A 26,089-nucleotide genomic window follows, 5' to 3' on the forward strand; every position below is an offset into this window, starting at 1 on the left:
CAAGAACATATATTTAACAAATTAATTCTTTACCATTAATAAATCAATTAAAGAATTAACATGTGTTAAATAAATAAGGCACAAATCAAGCTCATGATTTTATAGCTATGAACGCTATGATTTTATAGCTATGAACGCTATGGGACAAAATTAAGAAGCAATGTCAGAACTGAGTCCATTAAAAATGTATTATTAAGAGTGGTAGCTATCACCATAATAATGTAGTGTAACAGGTCATCTTCAATCTCATGGGCTTAGAACAATAATCAGCTCTGTTTTGCTCATGGATATGAGAATCAACTACATTTAGTCTGGGTTAAGAAGGACTGATTAGGCTATGAGTTTAACTCAGTTCTTACTCTCCTTGGATCTACTGTTCCCTAAAGCATATTCCTTTTGGGGTAAAAAGCAGGAGTACAAGAGGCCAAGCTCCAACTGTACAAATGTGTTTGAAGCCTCTGTTTGACTCATCTCTGCTGATAGCCCATTGGCCAAAGCAAATTCCATCACCAAGCCCAATGTCAAGGGACAGTGCCAGAGACTCCCATGATGGTAGAAGATAGGAAGTGAACATTCCTGAATAATTATCTAATCCACTGCATTAGCAGCAAAGTTAAAAGATAGATAAGGCAAAAGTTGCCAAGATGGTTCAAGAATACCATCTTAGTTTGGGTCAATAGCACTTTATATCCAGACAGGCCCTGCTCTCTATGGCTGTCCTGACACTTATGCAACCATATACTCTGAGAAATAATTATTTGCCATTCTATTTGTTGCATGGAGTTTATTGTCAACACAAATCTCAGAAGAAAATGTTGGCGAATCCTCCAACATCTCTCCATGTTCATGTATTAAAAATCTGGTTAACTGCATTCTGTGTGTATCTCAGTATCTTTTCTATATGACGAGACCTGATTAACTTATTAGTTTTTATGTAATACAACTGACCTACAAAAGGTTACCATAATCAAGGCTTTGAGGAGGACAGTTGCTCTTGTGATTGAAAATAAAAAAGGTACTGAATGTCCCAGACATTTGCTATTTTAGCATCTTTCATCTCCTGCTGGGAGCGCTGAAATGTACCTCTTGTTTATGTTCCAAGCAGTAGCGATCAAACTGGGGGGAGGGACAGGCAAACTGGAATAAACAAGCTGTGGAAGCAATTTTTGTTTTGATCACATTCTGTCCTCTATATGAAATGGACTCATTTCTCTGGGGCACTCAGTTGCATTGCCCAGCAGGGTAGAAGCTGTTAGAATAATACCAGTTCCACACCACACACATGTCAGAGTAACAAATGTCTGTCATGCCTCTCCCTCTTCCCAAATATACCATGCATGTGCATGCACGCACACACACACACACACACACACACACACACACATGCGTTCGTGCATGCCACTCACTGCACACAGTCATATATCCCTACCTTATGCACATATCATGCATGTTCATGGTATTAAAACATTTAATAATGCCTGTCAAACATACCTTTAGTGTCTTTGGAAGCAGATTTGGCAGATGATGCCTGCCTCTGCTCCTGGAATGCAGCAATATATAGAGCTACAACTTTGATTTCTGTTTTCATCTTTCTGTATCATGAATCTCAAACCTGCCTTTGCATCTCATGCTAATCTATGCTGATATGGTGACATAACCTGATTTTTCTCACATGAATATTTTGTATTACAAAATAATAAGGTTGAAAAGACAAAACAGAAGGCAAGCATCTAAAATGTTTACTATTTTTTTATTTGCCTTTGGGATTTTGCTTTCTTCAACTTCTTCCTTCATCTCTCACCCAGTTCTCAAAAGTGTTTTGTATGCTCCTTCATTTTCATTGAGCGTTGTTTGGCTGACCAGAATCCTACTTATTAGATAAAAAGATCTCCATGATGCCACAGGGGTTTCTCCATAGTAATATCCCCAGGGGTATTATCATTGATAGTAATGACCTCAGAAGAGACTTCATGGACTAATCAGCCACAGATATCTTTAGATTCCATTACAAGCAACAACCCCAAGGGGAAAGTCAGGGGCATAATGTTTAGTGTCAGGTCAATTAATTTCCCATTCACAGTAATCATTTCTTATAAAAAATAACAATAAAGTTATGTGTTTATTAGTTCTGACGGTGTCCCAGAGAGTCAGAACATTTTATAAGTTACACAAGGAGATAGAACATTCTGTAGTCATTTAAATAGTGAAAAGTCAGGGCTTTTAAATGCTGAGATTTGGTAAAAGTCACTCAAAAAATTAAGTCACTAACAGGATATCCTCTTATGACATATTTGTTTGTTGTCTTGCTGATTGTTTATTGGGTTCCCTGTCTTTTCTCTGTTATTTTGCATATTTATTTCTTTTTTATATTCAGCATGGGAGTCAGTGATATATATCACAAATATCTTCTTCCACTCTGGCTTATTTTGTACTCTCTTAGTGGTGTGTTTTGATAAATTAATGATGCTAATTTAAGTGTTTTCCAGATTGCCAGTCTTCTCCCTGATAGCTATTGCTTTATTTCTCCTGTGTAAGAAATTTTTGCCTAATGATGTGAAGGTATTTTTCCAAGTTACCTTTCACACTTAGTTCTAAAATCTACCTGGAATTGATTTTTGAGTATGGTGAAAACTATTCCTTCAGTGTAGGTCTACTGTTCTTGTCCCTGAATAAATTCTGGTGTTTTGTTTTGGTTTTTTTGCCCTGAAGTTGTTTTGTTTCAAATTCAAATTTGAAAGACCCTTTTTTGGCATGGAATTTTGCACTGCTGATCTTTTGTTTAGCACTTTGAAGATGTCATTGCATTGTTTCTGCCTTCCATTATTTTTTCTGAGAAGTCATCATGTAAGTCCTATTGTTGCTATTTTGATGTCAATGATCCTTATACACTAGATAATTTTATATTTTTTTTCTTTAATTTTGGTTTTCAGCAGTTTTACTGGCCAGAGTGAGATTTGCTTTGCACTAATTCTGCTTGGAGATCATAGCACTCTTAAAACAGTGGTTTGATATCTTCCATTAATTTGGGGAAATTAGCCATCAAGCCTTAAATATTGCTTTTGCCACATTACACATAGAATAGACCCTATCTCATATATCTACTAACTCTTTTCTGTATTTTTCATCTGTACTTTACTTTTTATATTTTCTTCTAACCTAGCTTTCAGTTTACTAATCTCTTCTTTGGCTGTGTCTAATGGCTACCACACTCACCCATTGATGTAATAACTTCAATTATAGTATATTTTTCAGTTCTAGAATTTATACCTGACATGTTAAATAGTGTCTAGTTATCTGATAAACTTCTTTGTCATGGAAGTTCTCCACATTGGCATCTGATTCTTTTTTAAAAACTGTTTATTTATTTTGAGAGGTGGGGGAAAGAGGCAGAGAGAGAAGAGAGAGAATCCTAAGTAGGCTCCATGCTGTCAGCACAGGGCCCGATGGAGGGTTCTATCTCATGAGCTGTGAGACCATGACCTGAGCTGAAATCAAGAGTCACACACTTAACTGACTGAGCCACCTAAACACCCCAGGTATCTAATTCTTAAAGACATTAATCACTATTTTAAAATTGTGTCTACAGTATCTAGATCTCTAACATGTCTCTATATGTTGTCCTATTCTCTCGGTTTTCGGTGATTTGTTCTTGTGCTTCTGGAATGCCAGGTAATTTTTCATTGAATGCTGGATACTATGTGAATAATTGTAGCAATAACTTGAGGCACTGAGTGGTTTTATAACATTTCAGAAAGGATTTGTTTTTGCTTTTGCTTCTGACAGGCCGGTAGGATTGAGTAGAGCACTATAATATAATCAGGATTGAATTGAATAAAAGTTGGATGTCAGGGTTTTTTTTCAGGTTTATTTATTTATTTTGAGGGGAAAAGGGCATAGAGAGAGAGAATACCAAGCAGGCTCCATGCTGTCAGTGAGTAGCCCAATGTGGGGCTCAATCTAACAAATTGTGAGATCATGACTTGAGCCAAAACCAAGAGTGCAACACTTAACTGACTGAGCCACCCAGATGCCCCTGGATTTCAGTTTTTTTAAGAGCTGGTCTGTATCAAGTTTGTCTTTGTCCCCAGAATATAACCCTTCAGGTGACCCCAAAGAAAACTTGAGGTACTTTTCTAGGTACCTCTTCCTTGGTTAGCCTTGATTTCCACGTTTTGCCCTTCCCCCAAGCCTCATAAGATATCTGGAGGCTCTGTTCAACTTCTTGGTACATGTGGAATGTCAGGCTCATGATTTTATACCTCCTCAAGCTTGGGGTGCATTGATGGCTCTCTAGTGAGTGAATAGTTTCTTAAATAATTTCTACAGTGACTCTAGCTGTTGCTAGTAGGAGGTTTAGTCTACATCATGATAATTCACCTTAGGTTGAAATCCTTTTCTCAGTGTAATTTTAATTTGCATTTCTTTCATTATGAGCAAAGTGAATCATCTTTTCACATGACTACAGGCCATTTTTATTTTTTTCTATGAACTGTCTGCTAAATTTCTTGCTCAATTTTCTACCCAGTTTTTGATCTTTTTAATCTCTATTTTTAGAAGGACTTTAGATATTAAAGATATTAACCCTTTGTCTGTGGTAAAAGGTATAAACATTTTCCTCAGTTTACAATATTTTTCTTCTAAACATTTCTTATGGTATTTTTTTCCAGCCAAAAGTTTATCATGTTTATATAATGTCAAATGTTGTCGTTTTTTTCCTTATTCTATTTTGAAACATAATTAACCAAGATTTCCTACTCCCAGGCTTAGACAGATCCATCAGTGATTTCTTCTGTAATTGTGCTTAAAGGCATGTGTTGATGAGAAATTGAGAATGGCCCACTTTCCAGCATTGGTGGAGTTAGAGAGGATATGATATGGTTTGAAGTCCAGTTGGAAGGTTCCAGTTTTGTTTTCCTTTTCCCGACCTCATCCTCAGGAGCAAATGAAAACAAGTGACAGGCACAGTTACTTCCATATTGAAGGCTTGGGATCTATCAGTCATTTTTTAGTTCTGTTATCCTTTTCCCGACTCCTTTCATCTACCTTCATTTCATAAATGTTACTTCTACATTGACATCTCCCAAATATCCACGTGTCTATTCACAGTTCTCTTCCTCAGGACTGGATGCAAAAGCTTGTTTGGCATCTCTCCTTATATGACCCTGCACTTCAGACTTCAAATCTAAAATGGCTTTCTTCACCTTCCCCCACTCTGCTTGTCTTGTATGTCTTCAAGTACTAACCTACCTACCACCCATCCACCAAGGCTCAGAGATTGGTCACCTTTGAATCATACTTCATGATTGTCAGCTTCAGCAAATCATTACCAAGAGCGCAGGTTCTATCCTTGAAGATTCCTTCCTTTGAAGAGACTATAAACTTTAACATCCTTGGTTCATCCTCACCAACAGGCACACCAAATTTAACATACCCTGAGCTCAATAAGTACTCATGTAATGAAAATGAATTCAACCTTCTGATTTAAAAAAGTATTTTAGGGGCACCTGGGTGGCTCAGTTGGTTAAGCATCCGACTTCGGCTCAGGTCATGATCTCGCGGTTTGTGAGTTGAGCCCCGCGTGGGGCTCTGTGCTGAAAGCCTGGAGCCTGCTTCAGATTCTGTGTCTCCCCCTCTCTCTGCCCCTCCCATGCTCCTGTTCTGTCTCTCTCTGTCTCTCAATAATAAATAAACGTTAAAAATTTTTTAAGTATTTAAATAATATGGATTTCCAGACCTTTATCTGTATCTGTATTTCTAAATGCTATTGGTCTTCAAGTTGTGAAAACATAATAGACATTTAACTAAGATGTAAGATATTCTTGTCCTTCGGACTATCTGGCAAATTCTCACAATAAGAAAAAACAAGCCACTTACTAGTATATTTAAGCATGTTATATAGCTTCAGCCACAGCTGAATGGATGCACACCCTCTGAAGCTGTGCAAAATAGAGATCAATCATAACAAAAATTAACTAAAGACTTGATTCTCAGCACTTCAAAATGGCAGCATCTAAGAATGTCTCCTAGGAAAGCATCTAAGTCATTCATTTTGTGTTTAAAAAAAAAAAAAAAAACCTCACTGACAAGAGAATGAATCTTTCAGCTTTCAGGCATGCCTAAGGCAAAACAGGCTCCCCCCCCCCTTTTCAAAGGTTAAGCTGTATAAATTCCTACACACACACACATTTCCCTAAATTTAAATTGTAGGTTGTTCTGATTAAACCAAGTTTCCCTGCTTTCATGCGATCGGATTTTTAATTTGAGAAATTGTGTTATGTATGTATGCGATTATCTCACAAATTAAAGAGAATTTAGATGACAGCACTAAAGAATTCAAGCAACTCAACCCACTATTTCCTCCCTTAACCTTTTCTGCAAAAGAAGTTGAATCCCAGGAGTATTTTTAAATTTAAGAGGGCAATGGAGGGTGACAGAACAATTGGCAGTCAGGCTGTTCTAATTCTCTATTAATTGAGGACTATCTTCTTTCTTTCAGCTCAAGACGAGGACACACCTAGAGTTCCTGTGCAAAACGAAGGCTCTGGCTACACAGAAAACTCTCCGAGTCCTGATGGTAAAGTTCTGAGCTATTTGAGTGCATGCAAACTACAAATCTGACACATTTGCTGTGTGTAATCTAGGATTAAGGGAGCTATCTATTCTATGAAGCAACATATTCAGTTAGAACAAGGTAAAGTTCAAAAGCCATGTTCTACTAGGAACTAATAAAATTGGGAGACTTAAAAAAAAAAAACAAAACACTGATGCTAGCTGCTTTAGAACAGTATGTGGCTCAGTTTAATCATAGCCCATAATACGGAAGCCATAGTGGATAATTCCAAGGGTGAACTGTACGAAGTACAGCTGGTGAACTGTATGGGAATATCCCTTACTTCCATAAAGAGTACTTTTCCGAAGTTATCCCTGTTCTACAGGGATTCAGGGGAGCCCCGGCTTGAGTTTGGGCCAAGGTTATCTTGGACCTTCATCACCTTACCTCACTGTATTATTTCAGATGGCTTGGCCAAAAGCGTAGTAAATCTTTAAAAGCACCTTAGAAATCAGTTTACAAAAAATATTTCTTTATTCACATCTCATTTTGAAGGCATCTAAATACTCTGAACCTCAGGAATATTAATATATCCTTGCCCCTGTACAACAATGCTGGGAACACTTTGAAATATTACTTGCATTAGAAAAACAAATATTTGGGAATATGTGATTTAATAAATATTTGATTCCACTGGCCTACAGAGCTTAGGAGAACCAAAATTGGTTGATGATCAACCGTTTATATATATCTTGCTATTTGGGTTCTTTTAGCCAAAGGAAAAAAGCAAATTGCTTTGAGCTGATAAGGACCTTGGGAAAAATTCAGCCACTGGTAGAAATTACTTGGTGATTTTAAATACAGTTTTCTACACTACGTATTACACCCAATATAAGCTTTTCATCACCTGAATTTCCTCCCTTAATTATAAGCCCTTCCATATAAACTGGGTTTTGTTTTTTTTTTTCACTCATAGGTATGAATTACCTAGGAGAATGTTTTTCAACTTCAGATCCATTAAAGACTACCACATGTTAGTCATGCTCAGTTGAATGAAACCTGCCATAGCCTGGTTGTGACATTATAGACATGGTTCTTCACTAGTTCTTTATAAAACATGTTCTGAAAAATAGCAGGCCCATGCAATGCTCATTGAATAAAAGGGAAAGAAATGTGAGAAATACTAAGCTTTAGTCCTCACTTAGAGATTCGCCACGCATATTACAGGCTCTCAGAAGGCTCAGCTGTAAAAAGGTGTATTAACATTGCTCTTCCCAAACTTATTTGATCACAGGATGCTTTTTATATTAACATTTGTTAATAGGTTTTGGAACCAGTGACCCTTGGGTTGGAGGAAGAAACAGAGAAAGAATGTTCTCCTATATTTTATGTGGCACACTACCTCACTAAGATGGGCAACCTTACAATAATTTTGTAGACCAGGATAGAAAGTGCATGTATTATTCTCTTCATATCAGTAGCATTGCTGCATCTGGCCAGTTTATACCTGGGGTTTAGAGTAAGCTCACACATCATGAGAGACCCAGGATAGTTTGCAGGTGGAACAGAGACCCACTTTTAAAACCTTCCTCCTTAAGAAAGAGTTGGGTGGTATGCCCTTCAATGTCATTTCCTCTTTCATGCCTCCTTGGAGTGTGAAAAGCAGCATCTGCCACTACTTTAATTTAATCAAGTTTTCCTGTTTGAGAAAAAGAGCTTTGGATTGTTGATTTATTGTGCCAGTAAATGAAGACTACCTGAACGAGAACAAACAGAGGTTACTTATCCAGCTAAGTATAGTCGGCTGTTATCACTGGTGTTGGTCGACTCAAAGGCAGGCAGGGAAGTGGAAAATCTTTATTGTTAACAAAAGAGAAGGTTCCAAGCATCCTCTGAGTGGAGGTGGTTGGCATGGGGAAGCTGGATTTGGGCTACCTAGACCTGGGTGATTGGTTGGCTTTCCCTGTTTGGTCCTTTGCTGGAATATTGGCCCAGAATATGCTGGAGCTGGCAGTCACTGTCAAGTCCTGACCATTCTAAGCTGATTGCTATAGAGGCTGTGGTTGGATTGCCCAGGCTGGTTGCTGCAGAGGTTTTTAGTCAGTTATATTGTTACATACGGTCTGGCCACTGTCCATTTGTATATCGTCTCTCCGTTTATAATATGGGCTTTGATGCTTTAAAATTATCCATCTAATTAAACCTACTCACCCTTGAAATTTTCCAGAGCGACTGCTATGCCTCCCTGCTCTGGAATACTTCTGGACAATGGCTTTGATTATGCATTCAGATTTTATGCAAATGTTCGCAGAACAATGCACACAGTAATGTAAAAGCACACATTTTACCATTGCTGTGTGGTCTGGTCAGATGTTCTGCTTTTCTGTTGCATGGTATCCACTGCTGCTGCACCCACTGGCCAAGTTACAGGTGAATTTCTGTTTCGAAATTCACACTTGAAAACACAGCAAACCAAACAGGCCTACTGACATTGCCATTGTAGAGACAGCTGCTCACCTCTCTGCATGTCAATGATCTGTTTTGCTTTGTTTTCTTTTTATTTTCTTAGACATCTATTAAGGCCTTTGAATTTACCTCAGGATGGTAATAAATACACCCAAAATGGCAACCCAAAAATCTGGTATAAAATGACAGCTCAGCTTCTACAGTTCAGTAAGAGGCAATTCTGCCCTCCTTGGCCCCTGCCAGTAAAAATCTAAAACCCCCAAATCTAAAAACCCAAATCTGGAATGAGTGAAAAAGGAACTGAAAAGAGGTACAAGATACGAGATCAGGAATGTAACGACTCACAGACCATTGTAATGTGTTCAAAAGATTTGGGTTTAATCAATATTTAACCTTTTTTGTTTTCCTTTCTGGTTACAGTTGAAATGAATAGTCAGGTTGACAGTGTAAATGACCCAACAGAGAGTCAGCAAGAAGATTAACTGATAGGTAAGTTGCCCCTGTAGTGGGATTTTCAATTGATTAAACCAGCCATGGGAAGTGTTTGTAAATGGTATATTGGATTTCCCTCGGTTCTGCCAAGTCCCACAGTGTGGCTCAGGCTATACTTTAAAAATCTTTACACCAAATAACACAGTGGAAGGAGCAAGGATAACCCCTTAAAACTCACCATGCTTTGAGGGAAATAAGCCACAACATAGTCAAATATTCAGTTCCCTGCTTTTCTGAGTTTTGACAACAAGAAAAAAATGTTTCCATCCATCTAACCTCCTGGCCTCCCAGAGGGATCAAGTTATTTCAGCAACCCCTAGCTGATTCTGAAGCGTTGCTTTTCCAGAAGCTACCTGCTGAGTTGTTTTTAACAACTAACACTAAATAATAGTTTTTAAACATAACACTAAATATCTCTCTCTGGAGAATGTGGAAAGGCACTTGAGTGTGTTTGGGCAGAAAGAAGCCTGACTTGTGTCCTATCTTGTCACACCACTACCTGTGGACCTGTATGTCTACACGGGGTTTGTTGAGTTGAATGAGCCTTGGGGAACTCCCCAAGAAAATCATAGTCCTTGGGGCACCTGGGTGGCTCAGTCGGTTGAGCCTCCGACTTCGGCTTAGGTCACGATCTCACGGTTCATGAGTTCGAGCCCTGCATCAGGCTCCGTGTTGACAGCTCGGAGCCTGGAGCCTGCTTTGGATCTGTGTCTTCCTCTCTCTCTGACCCTCCCCCATTCATGCTCTGTCTGTGTCTGTCTCAAAAACAAATAAACATTTTTAAAAAAAGAAAGAGAATCATAGTCCAGAGCAGTTCATGTTTAGGAGTTATTCCAAACCACCATTCTAAATCTCTCATCAGAGAGTGAAATTTATCTAAAATGATGAGTAGTCTGTAACCCTTTTCCATATCTTGAGGGCTGGTGAGAAGAATTAGAGAAGTCAATCTCGCTTTTCTGATTCCTAGCTGAAAATAGTAACTGTGAAAAAAAACCCAATGAAATAGATGAATTGTGGGTCATCCAGTGTAAGACACAATTGTGTTCACACCATTGCCTCTTAGCACCTTCCTGCACTCCCTGGCCTCTTCTCGGTGGGCCTCTACACTCAACCAGAAGACCATGATGCTCCAGACTTGAGTTCCAACATCACAGTAGAATAAAGCTTGAGAATATATGAAAGTATATCCTTCCCATCGTGGTCTTGAACATCATTTAAAACTAAATATAATAGTATTTGTGTAATACATACAAATGTAGTAGCTATACATGTATAGTATAGCACTGCTAAAAAATTAAAACTCATACAAATATGGTCTTATAAACATTTCTCCTTTTTTTTAAACCTTGTTCATGTATTTAAAATTATCCTGTTAGGTTGAAGAAATGATACAGTAAAGAAGTTTCCATTAAAAAGTAATGAAGTGAGGCTAAGCCTGAACAATTTAAATGCAGGTTCCTCAGTATTGCCTTACAAATTTTGCCCTTTTATTGCCAACAAACTATAAACTTCTTTCTAGAATTTTTCTTACAGACACTATTATTTTCCTGTGTGATCAATATCTAAATAAATTATCCAGATCAATGTTTTCCTTGGTTAATGTCAAAATATTTTCTTTGACCATGAACATGAATCAATCTCTTTACCCAAATGAGTAAGTTGTCAAAACTTAAAGTTCAATATTAGTTTAAGGAAACTCAATTCCAGGAAGGAGAAGTGACTTACACAGGGTCACTTGGATGATCAATGGAAATTCAGATACTCCCAGGACAGTTATTTGATGACACCATACTGCTCCCTAAACAGTATAGAGTTTCTGAACACAGTTGTCACAGAGAACAGTATGACCTGAGGAACTTCAGTAATTCCCACAGAAATATTTAGACAGCTGAATTTGTAGAGGTTATGTGGTAGTTCAAAAGAAAGAAGGGACTTTTAGTTCTGTGTATCACATATTCAGGAAATGGAAGAAATACAGTGAAATCAAATTAGAATTACAGAGTTCCAAGATATGATGCAAGAATATTTTAGTGTTGTGTAATTTATAATTGTAAAGAATCAGGAGTATCATAAATGGGAATAGGGGAATGACTCAGCAAATCAATAGAACACTTTGCCAATATAAAAATAAGTTTTCAACAGGTATTTGAGGTCATGGAAAGGTGGTTAAAGAATCTGAACCTTTGGTTCTAGAGAAACATGGCAGGCTGAGTTTGGCAGCTACCTAGGTGCATTTTAAGAGGCCCTGTAACTTCCATGTTTACACTCTCAGAATGCTTGCTCTTGGAACCCAACCATCCTGTAAGAAACTCAAGCACTACTATAGAAGGAGAAAAGCCCCAGGGAGGAAGATTCTAGAACTGAGGGCCATTTTGGGTGTTCTGACCCCAATGGAGACCACCTGGAACAGATAAACTGCCCAGCTGAGCCAAGACCAGACTATAGAACCTTGAAAAATAACAAACCATGATGTTTTAGCCACTAAGTTTTGGGATGACTTGTTATGTAGCAACAGGTAACTGGAAAGGTGAGGTGATACAGAATGTCTCCTAATACAAATGTTTAGAAATGAGAAATAAATTATAACAAAAAATGTTTAAATACCTAGCTAGCTCAACTGACATGAAAACAAAGGTGCCAGATATAAAGAGGAATTTGAAATCCAAAGCTATAATGTGGTAAGCTGAAGACACAGTAGCCCTAAGGGCTACAGTTTGGTTGTTGATGCAGAAATAGGCCCTATGGCTAGACCCTTGCTTACTAATGTCCACCTAGGACCTTGAGCCACTCAGGGTAAGAAGTTATAACTGATAACTCTACCTAAATAAACCTGGGATTTCCAGCTCAAGAAGTTAACGAGGAGACCTGTGTCAGCCCAAGGGTGCCATGAGGGGAAGGAAAAAGGTTCCTGTGACAAGTAGAAAACACAAATGCACCATGAATTTGAAACACAAATTTATGCCATCAAAAGTCATACAGAAATACACAGACTGAGAATTAATTTAATAGTTGATTATAGACAGTACCATCCCTGCTGTCAATAACACATTGAAATGTGCAACTATCACTTGGAATTCCTACAAAGGAAAAAAAATTCTCAGATGATGAATTCACAATTTGACGTCTTACAAAACACACAAGGAAATGACCTACCATGAATGAGAATCAGTGGGGAAACTTAAAGGATGATTAGTGCTGTGATAATTTTAGAGTAGAAAATTCTGAAGATTTTATAAAATAAGTACACTTAAATGACAAAAAAAGATAAAAAGCAGGTATAAAACTGTAAGAAAAGAGCAGTGCTCTGAAAAAATAAGAACCATTTGAAAAAGCAAATAGACATATGGTGATGTGAATGACACATAAAGAGACATGAAGGCTGGAAGGAGAGGGGCCAAGATGTTTGTGCTCAAAACATGTTCTAAAAGGAGAGAGTAGATAATGTCTGAAAGATAATGGCTGAGGATTTATCAGAATTGACAGAAGTCATGAGTTTTAAGTTCAAAGAAGAATAATAAGTTGCAAGCAGGACATATTTAAAATAAACCCACAAATAGGCATTGCACAACAGCAGAGAACAAGGAGAAAAAACGTGAAACAACTACAGGGAAAGGAGAGTTAACCTATAAAGAAATAAGTATGGTATGTTCCCCACATCAAGAATTTAATTCAGAAGATAGTGGAATAATTCTGAGTTTTCAAAACACGGATAAAAATAAATAAAAATAGTTCTCTCCTAGTTCCACTATCATTTAAGAAGATAGTAACTGCCATTTTTAGGAAGAAAAGAAAAGTTTGCTACTCACATACTCTATCTCTAAAAGCTACTAACAGATGCATAACAGTGAGAAGAAAACTAAGCCCAGAGGAAAGATGAAGGTGAAGGAAACAATTGTAAGCCAAGGAGAATGGTAAACACAAAGGCATAATCAAAGTATATATTGACCATACATTTATAATAATAATCAGTGGGTGGCTAAAAACAGGGCAAAACAAAATTACTGTTTATGAGCATTTTATTTTTTTTAATTTGGGGTGCCTGGGTGGCTCAGTTGGTTAAGTGTCTAACTTCAGCTCAGGCCATGATCTCACAGTCCATGGGTTCGAGCCCCACGTCGGGCTCTGTGCTGACAGCTCAGAGCCTGGAGCCTGCTTCGGATTCTGTGTCTCCCTCTGTCTCCACAGCTACCCCACTCATGCTCTGTCTCACTCCATCTCTCAAAAATAAATAAATGTTAAAAAAATATTTAATTTTCTTTGACAGAGAGAGAAAGAGGGAAAGAAAGTGCGAGTGAGGGAGAGGGGAAAAGAGAGAGAGAGAGAAAGAGAGGTAGAGAGAGAAAAGGAGAGAGAGACAGAGAAGGAGAGAGAGAGAGAGAGAGAGAGAGAGAATCCCAACAAGCAGGCTTCATGCCCAGTGCAGAGCCCAATGCAAGGCTCAATCCCATGACCTTGGGCTCATGACCTGAACTGAAACCAAGAGTCAGATGCTCAACCCACTGAGCCATCCAGGTGCCCATTGTACATTTTATAATACACAAAGTAATACTATATACCTTCTATTATGTGTGTATTTGTGAATATATATTTGTGTAAAAGTATAAAAACGTGAAAGTTGATTCACAATGAAACTAGGATTTGGTAATCTCTGGGAAGGAAGAGAAATATGTTTAACTTATCTATAAATTACATTAATTTATCTATAAATAATTTACCTGCATCTTTTATTTTTGAAAAGTAAAGATTGCAAGGAAATTTGAAAAATATTAGCATATATTAAATATGGATAGGGAATACATACTAGGTATGTTATACTGTTTATAAGTTTCTTTACATTTGCAATTGTCATTTTTTAAAATTAAAATATATAATTGTGTATATATGTATTAGAGAGATATAGAAAAATACTATAAGGAAATACTCCACAATATTAACCAAAAAAGTTATCCATGGAGGAATGATACAGGATTTTTTCTTCTCATTTACTTTTGGCTATTTTAAATACCACATGCCACAAGCATTATATTGCTTTCATTTACACATACACACCTAAAAGAATACTTTTTTACAGATTCATAGGACACCAGATAGAAAATCAAGTCAGAGATCATCTGCTGCAGTTCTTCCGTGCAGAGACATAGTAATTTACAGTGATAGAAATCAGATCAATTGTTGGTTCGAGCAGGGGTGGGATTAATAGTTGGAAAGGGTACTTTTGGGGTGATAGGAATGTTTTATATCTTGATAGCGGTGTAGGTTAAATGTATGTGTTTTACAAAACAGGTCGAAGTATGCTTAAGATCTGTGCATTTCCTATATGTGGATTATACCTCACCTTTTTAAAATCTGAAAATGTAAAGAATATCAATGCTTCTAAGGCACAGTATCTTCTTAGAGTTCTCTCTCAGGTGGGGGACACAGCAGAGACTTAGTAAGATCTCAAAGTGGTAGTATAGTCATCAATAACTTTTGCAAATCTGCATTATGTACATTGTTACTATTATTTCTCTATGGAACCCTGGAAATAAGAGCATATGAATGGACCCAAGAAAGGAGGACACAGCAATGCAAGATTAGGTCTTTCAAAGACTACTTTGAAGACTTGAGTTAATCGTCCCCATCAGCGGAAGCAAGTCATGAATGTGGCATACATTTATTAGCAGTGATTTATATGCTCTTTAAAGATACTGTGTGCCAGCAATCACAGCTCAGATATGCAAAGCTCTTTGATAGTCCAAGATATTCCTAGGCTTGTTTGAGGGGTAAGAAACATTTAAATGACTGTGTTAAAAAGACATTCCCTGCTAAGTCTATGAAATCTATTATCTTTAATCTAACAAATGGTTTCTCCTTGTCTTTGGCAGGGGCACAAGATGAAGCAAAGGAACAAAGAAATGGAAGTAAATCACAGTCCTCAGCATCGCAGGCCTCTCCTGGCCCTGGGGGGGGGTGGGTGTAGGAAGACAGTAGTGCTAGCTGTGGAGGAGGGAGGTGTGGGCAGGGCACGTCCCAGGGAAGGGCCTAGAATCCTTTGCTCTAATTTCTCCAGCTGCATTTTGTTCTGTTCACCTGCAGAAAAAGAAAGAAAAAAAAAAAAAAGAAAAAAGAAAAAGAAAAAAAAAGTTTCCTTTAATTTAGTGACGGGACCCATGTTAATGCATCTTTCAGGCGCTATCCCTGTAATTTCTGTTTTTTCTCTCATGACCTTTCCCAGGGTCACAGTGGCACGGTGTAACCCTCACATGTCTATCCTGGCCCCTGTCCGCTTTCTTGATTATTTCACAAAGCTGGTCGATACTGTGGTTTCTTCAAAGAAAGAGAAGATGATTGATAAACAGCAAGCTAAATTTCAGGTGTCGTCGAGCCCAATATCAGAATAATCCACAGACAAAGGAGGCAGGGTAGAAAATGGGCAAAATGCTCAGAAATCACTTGGAAAAGGGTCAGGGTGATGAGTTGAAAATTATATTTTATTCAGGGATTCCCAAGATACAATTCTGTTCCATGTGGTTAATGAGGAATGTGGAAGCAGGATTTAATCCACAGCAGAGTACAGAGACATAACAACAAAGGCAGACCCTGGCAGCCATCAGAGTCTTTTCCTTAGTAGCCAGGATAGCAGGTCCATGCTTTGACCCTGACTTTCAGCAAGGCTCACCTAGGTCATGAGGTCTTTATTGTGTGCTTCAACATAGAGCCCACTACTGAGACTCTTTGTGACACGGTTGTAAGGGTTGACACTTTTCTAAGTGTTTCAGTTAAGAGAAAGGGCTCCTGCGTTCAGAACCCAAATGTATGCCAATAAATATTAAAAGTCCTACTTGAAATTTCTCCTTCTATATATGCTTTTCATAAAAGAACTTCTTGTCTTTACCCAAGGTTTGACTGCCCACAGAAAGATGCTCATTGAAGTCAGAGGCAGTTTGAGGTCTTGCTTGCAGTTCTGGCTTACTTCTAAATGGTCTGGTTTGTTCATGCCAAATCCAAAACTACTTTGATGGCCCATCCCCTCTCCCAGAAATCCCTTGATTATGGCCTTGAAGGGGAACAGCAATATCAATAAGGCAAGATTGCTGGGGTACAGTGGGCACAAGGGATGAGGAGCCCAGGAGGAAATCAGAAGTTGTCACAAATGTCTATCCCAGAGTCAACATGAATAGCGACCCTCATGAGGCAAAATGGCCTGCTTCCAATAGCCTTCCTGGGTTCTAAGAACAATCTATTTTTTTCTGAGGAAACTAGTATAACTTCTCGCACATCTTCTTAAATTCATCCTCCTTATAAGATCTTTAAAATTCTAAGATATACATAGAGAGAAAGGGAGAAAAGTAATGGATCAAATTGAATATTTCTAAAATAAAAGGGTGTTCTGTTTTCTAAATATTCCATGGAGTTCTTCAGTTTTGATCTTTCCTCTATGGAAAATTTACCTTCTTATCTTTCTATCAATTTTGTTTTGGCCTTTCTGAATTTGTTGTGCATTTGGATGGCTTATTTGGTATATTGGGATAATTAGCAAGTTATATTTCTGCATATGTAACATGTTCTAACATTCTGTATTTTTAAAAACAGAGCTGCTTATCAGCCTAGCAGGAATAATATTTAAGGGACCTCATGATTTTGGAACATGGCAATTTTCCCTCTGCCATTATTCTACAGTTTGATGTGGAAATATATATGCCCCCTACTGCCATTAGACATTGCTTTCTAGAAAAGCAAGGAAAAGTCCCATTTTAAGTAATCCAAGAAATGAAGCCATATGAATACTGATAGTTTCTATATTTCATGTTATCTTTATAACTTAATTGAAAGTCACCATCATTCTTGTAAAGGACTTGACAAGTGTGTATGCTAGGAGCGCATTGTCCTATGACTCAAATGTTAGTGCTACTCATATTCAGTAATGAGTTATGACTGAAAACAGCATGAAGGAGACAAGAGGGATGGGGACTTCTCAATGGACAAAGATGAAAGCGACTTAATGTCCCTGTTAGGAACAGTGGAGATTGAAATTATTTCAGTCGGAGTGTTCTCTTTATCATCAGTGACAGCCATTTTATTCATTCATTTTTAAATGTGGGTTTAAATGTGGGTTGGGTAGGAGGCAGTTGAGTTCTCTGCCTGAAAACTGCAGGAAAAGGAAAGTAATCTTTGAGAAGGAAACTAAGAGAATGAGGAGTAAATATCATCAGCCCCACTCCTGAATTTGTTTCAACTTTATCTTCTGATTAAATTGTGTTTCCATCTTTGCCTCGTTATGCCCTTTGGTTGCTATTTGGCTGTAAGATTTTACACTTCAAAACAAACAATGAAGTTACTTTCCATTTCAATAGTAAAATATTAAAAAATTTAGCTGTTGGCCAGATCGAAGACACCTCAACACAGGGAACCTTTTTTTCGCTGGTGCTGTCATTGAACAGGCTACACAATGGAAAATTCAAAAGGCTGGTTGATTCTCCTGCACATGAACCCTGGGTGTAAATTTCCAGCCACACTTCCGCCAGGTTATGTGTCATGATGAGTTACAGGAGGGAGAGGGGGAGAAAAATAGCCCCATATTAGTCGTGTTTGCATATAGAGGATCAAAGTGGGCTTTCAACATAGTATAGGTATCCCTGCCTTTTTGAAATCACATTATCCACTTTGCTTTTATGAAAGGCCTACATAAAGGCCTGCCTGCTACCATGAACCTAAAGAAATCCGAAGAGGGTTTTTGCTTTTATGAAAAATAGAAGCAGTGAGAGTGGCACCGCCCAGCTCCTTCCCTGGGAACTACACTCCGCATCTCAGCATCAAGCCGCCATAGCTTTGAACTGCGTCTGTGAGCATCTGTACTTTACCTCATTTTATTTTGTATCTGTTAGCAAGATGTGCCCTATGGTATCAGAAAAGGGCCTGGGAAGGCTCAAAAATGTTTCCATATAAATTAATAGTACTTGTTTCTTTGCTTTACACCATTTCGGCTTAAGGAAGGTTTCAGAGGAACACTACTTTCAGACAGCAGGGGAAACCTATAGTTCTAATTAGAAAGGTAGTCCATTTTAGGAGAGACAAAGGGGCTTTTCCTCTAGCTGGTAACTATTCAGATGATGGACAAACCTTCTTTCATAGAAGCTTACAAAGGAGGCATCCCAAATACTGTCTGTGATACTGGGTCACATATTAGTCACCGCAGCTAATTGTAAATCTTTCTATGAAATACTGAAAAGCCTCTTTGTGAATTAATACAGTTCTGCTTGATGCACTTGATTTGAAATGACTTTTCTCTGTATGTGGTGCATGTCAGCTTTGCTTTGAAAAATAACAAAGTTAGCAGAATATGTTCAATATATTTTCTTGGGGAATAGGGTTTTTATCATATGATTCATTAAGGATTTGCCTTACCCTGACATTTGTGATATAAAGGAAAATCAGAAAAAAAAGTAATTTTCTTGATCAAGATATGTTTTTACTTACTGCAAATAAATGTAGTCTGTTGCTTGCAAGGAAAAAAAATGTCTCCTGATATCTGGTATAAACTGCTAAATAGAATAATACGTGCCTCTTTTGTTAAACCAGCATTTAAATGCTGAACTGCTTCTAAATCTGTTTGTTTCTTTTCATCTGTGCCATACACTAAGAAACTTAAACAATTGTTGCCTTCATACTATATTTGTTAGAGCAGAATATGAATAAAATTTGTTTGAGAAGATAAGGTGCAATTATCTGTGTTTTGTGAAATTTGTTCCTCAGCGTAAGCAATTAATAACTCAAAATGTCCTTTTAATACTATGTATTTGGTTGCAAATATGTATATTTAAAATTTCCCCTCTAAATAAGCTTTAACTTATCAATAATCTTCCCTTATTGAGACTGGTCAATGTTTTGGCCATGCTTTTCAAAACTAAACTACAGTTTGTACAGACAGAAGTCCAAATGTCGATTTTTTTTTCTCTGAATGCTACTAGATAACTACCCTTCCAACAGCTTCTGATAGGAGTTCAAGATAGGAGTTGCTGAGATGAAGCCCATGATTCTATGGACATGGGTTCATCCTTTAGAGCCCACCATCCATTACTGGAATTCTTTTCGAGAACCTTCTATGAGACAGACCACTATGTGATCACTACAACCATGATCCTCCTCAGTCTATTGTTGATGGAATTTTGATTGAATCACGCAATTGTTAGACAGTTTGGCAGTGGATCAACAAAAAATAGCTATGGGAAAAACTCAATGTTTTTTTGAAAATGGAAATCTGCATTCCATCAAATTTAATTCCCTCCATCTCCTCCAGAAGAGGTGCTTTCAGTTTTATTGTTCTAGAAGGCAGTAATAAAAGTCAATCCCCTTATCCAACAAAGCCAGAGACTTAATAGTTAAAGGAGAATAAGCTTTTTAAAACCATTTTAGCAGAGGAGCATTTTTCCAATAATGAACAAGGTTCGATGAGAAAAAAATCATAGTCTTATGTGGCAATGGGCAACATCAACAAAAATGCCTCCAAGTGACAGCAGAGATAATTTAACATGATTCAAGCATTGCCAGATGCAGTTTTTTAGCAACGTGAAATTTTCAGTCTCTTGGCCCGTCACTCTTATGTTTCTCCCCCACCACTCCTGCCCCTCTGCCTTACTTTATTCAAAGGTGTCATTAAATGTTGTTTAAATTTACTGGTGGTTCTCAGGACTAAAAGGGACAAGGATACCCATTATGTTGTTCTAGTCTGGACTCTGGCAAGCTGTGGGACCTTGAGAAGCAATGTGCCTCTATCTCTTGGTTTGACAGATGGAAATACTGATACATTCCTGAATTCTCTTACAAATTTAAACATAAAGTGCCAAGATATTCTATGTCACCACTTGGAAAGGCACTTGGTAAATTATTAGCATTAGATTCTACTATTTGACACTGTAGACAAATGGTCTTTTATTGAGCTCAAGACTCTTTACCAAAAGAATAGATGATCCTTACGACTGGGTAGTAATTATGAAATCCTTTCTACTGAAGTTGATTTAAATTTTGCCCCTAAATGAAGAATCCATGAGAATAAGAAAGAATTATTTTATAGAATTTAGAGAAATAAGAGATTCAAGTTCTTAAAATTTGCACACACAAAGTACTGACAGAGTATAAATCTTGTTAAGTAATCATTTTCCGATAATAACTCAAGCGGACCTATGACTAACGTAGAAAGGGGGTACAACTCTATCTTTCGGTTAACGTGCGTGGAGAAATATAGATTTACAAGATTATACCAGTATATACTTTCCTTCCATGGGGAGAGGAGTATGCTTCCTCACCCCACTGACATTGAACTTGATGATGTAATTTGCTTTGGCCAATGATATATGGGCAGAAATGGCATGTGACACTTCAGGTAGAAACTTCAAGATGCATGCTCTTTTTTCCCCCTCTACCACAATGACCAGCAATATCCCAGGTAGGCTGCTGTGTCAGCAGAGAACCCAGTGTGAAGATGTGGAGTGTCACACAAGCCCCACTGAGGTGACATGAATGGGAAATAAACCTGTACTTTGAGATTCAGGCACCGTTTGTTACCCTAGTACAACCTAGCCTGTACGAAGCATTTAAATAACAAGTTCACAAATCTATACAATCTGCCTCTCCAACTTCAACTTGTGGGACTGTCAACTTGGCTCACAATGCTGCCAGCACACTGGCCTTCTGCCCACTCCTAGAATAGCCCAAATTCTCGCCAGGCTCATGGCCTTTGAAGTTGAAAGTTCTTTTTTACCATTGTCACTTGGCTAGTACCTAGCCAGTCTCGAGATCTCACCTACGACATCACTTCTAGAGATGTCTCGTGTTTGTCTACCTAACACCATATTTGCTACTTCAGGAAACTTACAATAATTTGTAATTGCTTATTTGTTTACAAGGCAGGGGTAAAAATTCATACTACTAGCCTCAGATATGCAAAATAATGTCATTTTTTTCCCCCACCAACTGAACTTACCCTATTTCCAAGCCTCTATCTAACTAGTTAGAGGGAAATATGGAAAAAGAATTTAATCTGTTATAGTTGTCAGCTTTTCCAGTTTCGGGAACTAATTTGGGGAAAATGATTTGGTCAGATTCAAGGTTTAAATTCTCCACTGAGGCTATTTCTTGCCACTTAAATTGTTATGCCCCCACCTCTTAGATAAAGGCCTTATTTTCTAATCACTATGCAATAAAACTAACAATTAGCAAATAAATTTGAAGGTTAAAACAATAGTTATTATAATACTTTAAAAGTAATTTCCTAAATATTTTGTGAAGGAGGGCATCAAGAATAAAATTATGGACTATTTAGAAAATCACAAAAAATAACACTATAAAAAAATGTGGGATATAGCCAAAACTATACTTAAAGAGAAATTTAGTCTTAAATGTCTTAATTGAAATGGAGAAGAGAGAGAGAGAGAAAATACATTTAAAAACATTCAAATTTAGATTTTAGAAAAAGAAAAAGATCCAAAGAAAATAAAAACTAATATATATATATACATATATATAGTGAAATAGATATATTATGTATATATTACATATATATATAATGAACTAAGAAAATTTTTAAACAGTAATATGTTAGATCTATGGATTCTTTGGAAATCCATTAAATAAATAAATAAACTGTCATGAATAATTTAAAAAGGATAGCAATGTAGAAATTTTAAGTACAATGACATTAAATTTATACATAATAATATAACTAATAATAGTCAAAGAAAATGGACATTTTTTTGAAATAAAATTACCCAAATTGATACATCATGAAGCAGAAAATCCATATAAACAAATATATGGCAGAAATGAGAAAAGATCTCAAAAAGCCCCCAAGCTAAGCAGGTATACCTATTTACCTATATTTCTATCTAAATAATGTGTACAAATTGCCAAAAATCTAGAAATAAACACAGGCAATATTCTCAATTTGTTTTTATGTCATAGTATTTTCATAATGGAATCATACAGCACACTGCTTTTTCACTTGGTATCACAAGCATGTTCCTTTCAATCAAGAATTTTCCTGTTATTTACAAGTATTTTATCATATGGCTCAAATTTACGTGATCATTTCTCCATTCTATGACATTTAGGTTATTTACAATTTTCCTTATTTTATTTTTTTTTTAATTTTTTAAATGTTTATTTATTTTTGAGAGTGAGAGAGCACGAGTGGGGTCGGGGCAGAGAGAGCGGGAGACATGAAATTCGAAACAGGCTCCAGGCTCTGAGCTATCAGCACAGAGCCTGAGGCAGGGCTCAAACTCACAAACTGCAAGATCATGACCTGAGCCGAAGTGGGACACTCAACTGAGCCTCCCAGGCACCCATTCCCTATTTTAAATAAAACTACAATGAGTACTTTTGATCACAAACTTTAATCTTTATCAGGGTATATTTTCAGAAGACTTCTAGGGTTTCTAGCAATTAGAAAATGAGAATTCCCAGGGCACCTGGGTGGCTTGGTCGATTGAGCATCTGACTTCAGCTCAGGTAACAATCTTGCAGTTCATGGGTTTGAGCCCCATGCCAAGTGCTGTGTGACAGCTTAGAGCCTGGAGCCCACTTCAAGTTCTGTGTCTCTCTCTCTCTCTGTCCCCCCCCCCCCCCACTCATTCTCTCTCTCTCAAAAATAAATAAACAAGGAGGCACCTGGATGGCTCAGTGCTTTTAGTGTCCGACTTTGGCTCAGGTCATGATCTCGTGGTCTGTGGGTTCAAACCCCGCGTTGGGCTCTGCGCTGACAGCTCGGAGCCTGGAGCCTGCTACAAATCCTGTGTCTCCCTCTCTCTCTGCCCCTCCCCTGCGCATGCTCTGTCTCTGTCAAAAATAAATAAACATTAAAATATTTTTTAATAAATAAATAAATAAATAAATAAACGTTAAACAAATTAAAAAAAAAGAAAATGAGAATTCCCATTTTGTAGAATGCTCACTGGCCTTGAGGTTCCTACAAATATCTACCTAAAACATGTCAGTCTGAAAAATGATTTGTCATTATTATTTTACTAGTGTAACAAGGTTGAGCAGATTTGTCAGCTATGTGTATTTCCTGATTGGGGAATTAATCTGTGTTACTTGGTCATCTGTCATTTGGGATTTTGAATTTTTTTAATTGATATTTTTGAACTGTTTATATATTTATATAATGTATATATGTATTCATATAATATATATTTATATAATGTATATATACTTACACATTATATATTTATATAAATATATTTATTTATATACATATTTATATTGTTAATTTATATACATATTTATATAATTTATATTAATTTATATAATTTATATAAATTAATATATATATTTCCTGCATATAATTGTGATCATGGTATCTTCTGACATATAGAATTCTATGTTTCTATGCCATCAAATCTCCCTTTCCCTTCGTACTGGTTTACAATGCTTTTGTAGGTGACATTTATTATGTTTGCCTGCTGAGTATCCATTCCTGCTACTTCAGGTGATGAAGCTTTTAAGCCTAGTAGAAAAACCCTTTTATGTCTTTTCTGGAGCTCACCTTCCAACCCTACTCTCTACAGGTGACAGATATGGGATCCAGACTGGCCAATCACAGCATTTTATCTCCCTGTGCTCAGTGAGTGGTTTAGAGAGGCCATGTGACCCAAACTGGACCAATCAGTGACTTCCCTAACACTTTTTATGTGATTACTGGGAGAGAAAAAAAATCACAAATTATAGTAAGCATGTAAACCTGCAGATTTTGGCAGCTTTTTCCTGATTCAGTTATGTAAGACAATAAATTTCCTTTTTAAGCAAGTTTGAGTTAGGTTTCTGGCTCTTGTAACTGAATAGGTTTCCAATTCACTCTGATTAAAGAATAAAAATCTTAAAATGTCCTGAGGGTTTCCATGTGATGTCTCGCACACATGCACGCATGTCCATTACTTCTGCTAACTCATTTCTTCCTATTGTCCTCCGTGGTCTTCACCACCCCACATTATCTCCCCAAAAATGCCAGGCATGTTTCTCACCTTAAAGCTTTATGTTAGCCTTGCTAGAATTCTCTTCCTCCAGAGGTACATATAGCTACCTTGCTCCCCTCCTTGGAGTCTGTTCAAAGCTTTCCCATCGAGGCTTATCATGGCCACTTTCTCTAATGCTGCAAAAGACACCCAGCTCTGGCCCTCCTTACGGGCTCCTTTTCCCCCTTGGCACTTATATACCATATAATTTACCTTTTCATTAAGTTCATTTTATAAAATATTATTGAAAATCTCCCTCTGCTCTATGAGGAAAAGGTAGGCTTGGTGGCAGTGAAGACCTTTGTCTGCTTTGCTCATTGAAGAATCCCAAGTACCAGACCAGGGCCTGGAATGTATTAGGTGCTCATTAAAGTTTTGTTCTGGGAAGCCCTTGGCAAATTCCCTTTCTATGAGGCTGGTGGCCTACCTAAATGGGGTTCTTCTTCTTTCTTTTTGGAAAAAAATACAGAGGAGAGATGAAATTAAACTATCACACATGTGAACAGGGGGCTCTATACCCTGTCCCAGAAGACAAGTATCACAACAATAAGAGAACTAACAAAGGTCAGAAAATTATTGTAAGATCTCCCTTTGGTTCAGAAATTGTGCTTACCTCCTGTTGAATACAGGAAAAAGGGGTGAGGGGAATCTGTTGGTTGATCCTATCTCAAAGCAAGAATTGTGTTTTGATGTTTCCGTGGTCCTTATTTTTATCCTAGGGTCCTTATTTTTATCCTTATTTTTATCATGGGCCGTTGAGGTAAGATCAGCTAGGCTACCCCGGGAAAACAATGCCATCCAATGACTGAACACGGTGAAGGTTGACTTTTCACTTGCATCACAGCCCCTTGTGAGTTGGGCAGCTCTCCTTCTGGGCAGTGATGCCTGGACCCCTGTTTCCTCCATCCTGTGGCTCTGTCACCTTGGGCAAGTTTTCTCCCAGGTCAGCATGTAACAAGAAAAGAGAATTATTAGGACCCAAGCACAGGAGGGATTGCAGAATGCCTGCCCACATTTCGTGGCCATACCCAGTCACCCACTCTAACTCCTGCAACATGTAGGTTGGCCAAGTACCCGGCAGAAAAATGAAATGTGTTTGATGATTACCTAGCATTCCTTCTGCCTTGGAAGCAGAACAACTCCCTGCTGCGAGACAGAGCTGTGTGCTAACAACAAGCCCTCTATTTCCACTCCTCAAGACCAAATGAGTCATAGTGATTTAGAGAGAGAGTGACATCTGGACATTTTAAATAACCAGAACAATCCCGTGGTGGGCAGAGGACTAAACAATAGATGGGAAAAAAAAAATCTGAATGTTGGTCTGCATTGTCTTGGGTGAAAACTTAAGGACACAGCATAATAAATCTTTGATTGACCTCTATCATTTGTCCTTTATTATTAAGAAAAATCACAAGAAGACCTGGTCCAAGGGAGGTGTGTACGTCTGATTTTGTTTTTAGGCCCTAATACGTAGAGCTTTTGAACTTCAATCATCTTTCCCTGTCTAAAGCTAGAGAATTGTTCCAGATGTTTATCTATATTTCCTTTCCTTTTTTTGTTCTTTTTGTCTATTTATGTGTGTGATCCCATTTCT

The 26,089-nt window shown here is 37.6% G+C and overlaps 1 protein-coding gene across 2 annotated transcripts in view; it reads left to right on the forward strand.

Annotated features, from left to right (window-relative positions):
* Positions 1 to 19,209, forward strand: part of MACROD2 (mono-ADP ribosylhydrolase 2) — a 2,046,639-nt gene extending 2,027,430 nt beyond the window's left edge. For both annotated transcript variants that reach the window (XM_045445353.1, XM_045445352.1), the window contains 3 exons: positions 6,497 to 6,574; positions 9,437 to 9,505; positions 15,373 to 19,209. In XM_045445353.1, coding sequence (XP_045301309.1) covers positions 6,497 to 6,574; positions 9,437 to 9,498 — 140 coding nt within the window. In that variant the 3' untranslated portion in view covers positions 9,499 to 9,505; positions 15,373 to 19,209. The remainder of the gene's footprint in view (positions 1 to 6,496; positions 6,575 to 9,436; positions 9,506 to 15,372) is intronic.
* Positions 19,210 to 26,089: the final 6,880 nt, after the last annotated feature.

This window comes from Leopardus geoffroyi, chromosome A3 (genome assembly GCF_018350155.1).
Source record: "Leopardus geoffroyi isolate Oge1 chromosome A3, O.geoffroyi_Oge1_pat1.0, whole genome shotgun sequence".
Lineage (NCBI taxonomy): Eukaryota > Metazoa > Chordata > Mammalia > Carnivora > Felidae > Leopardus > Leopardus geoffroyi.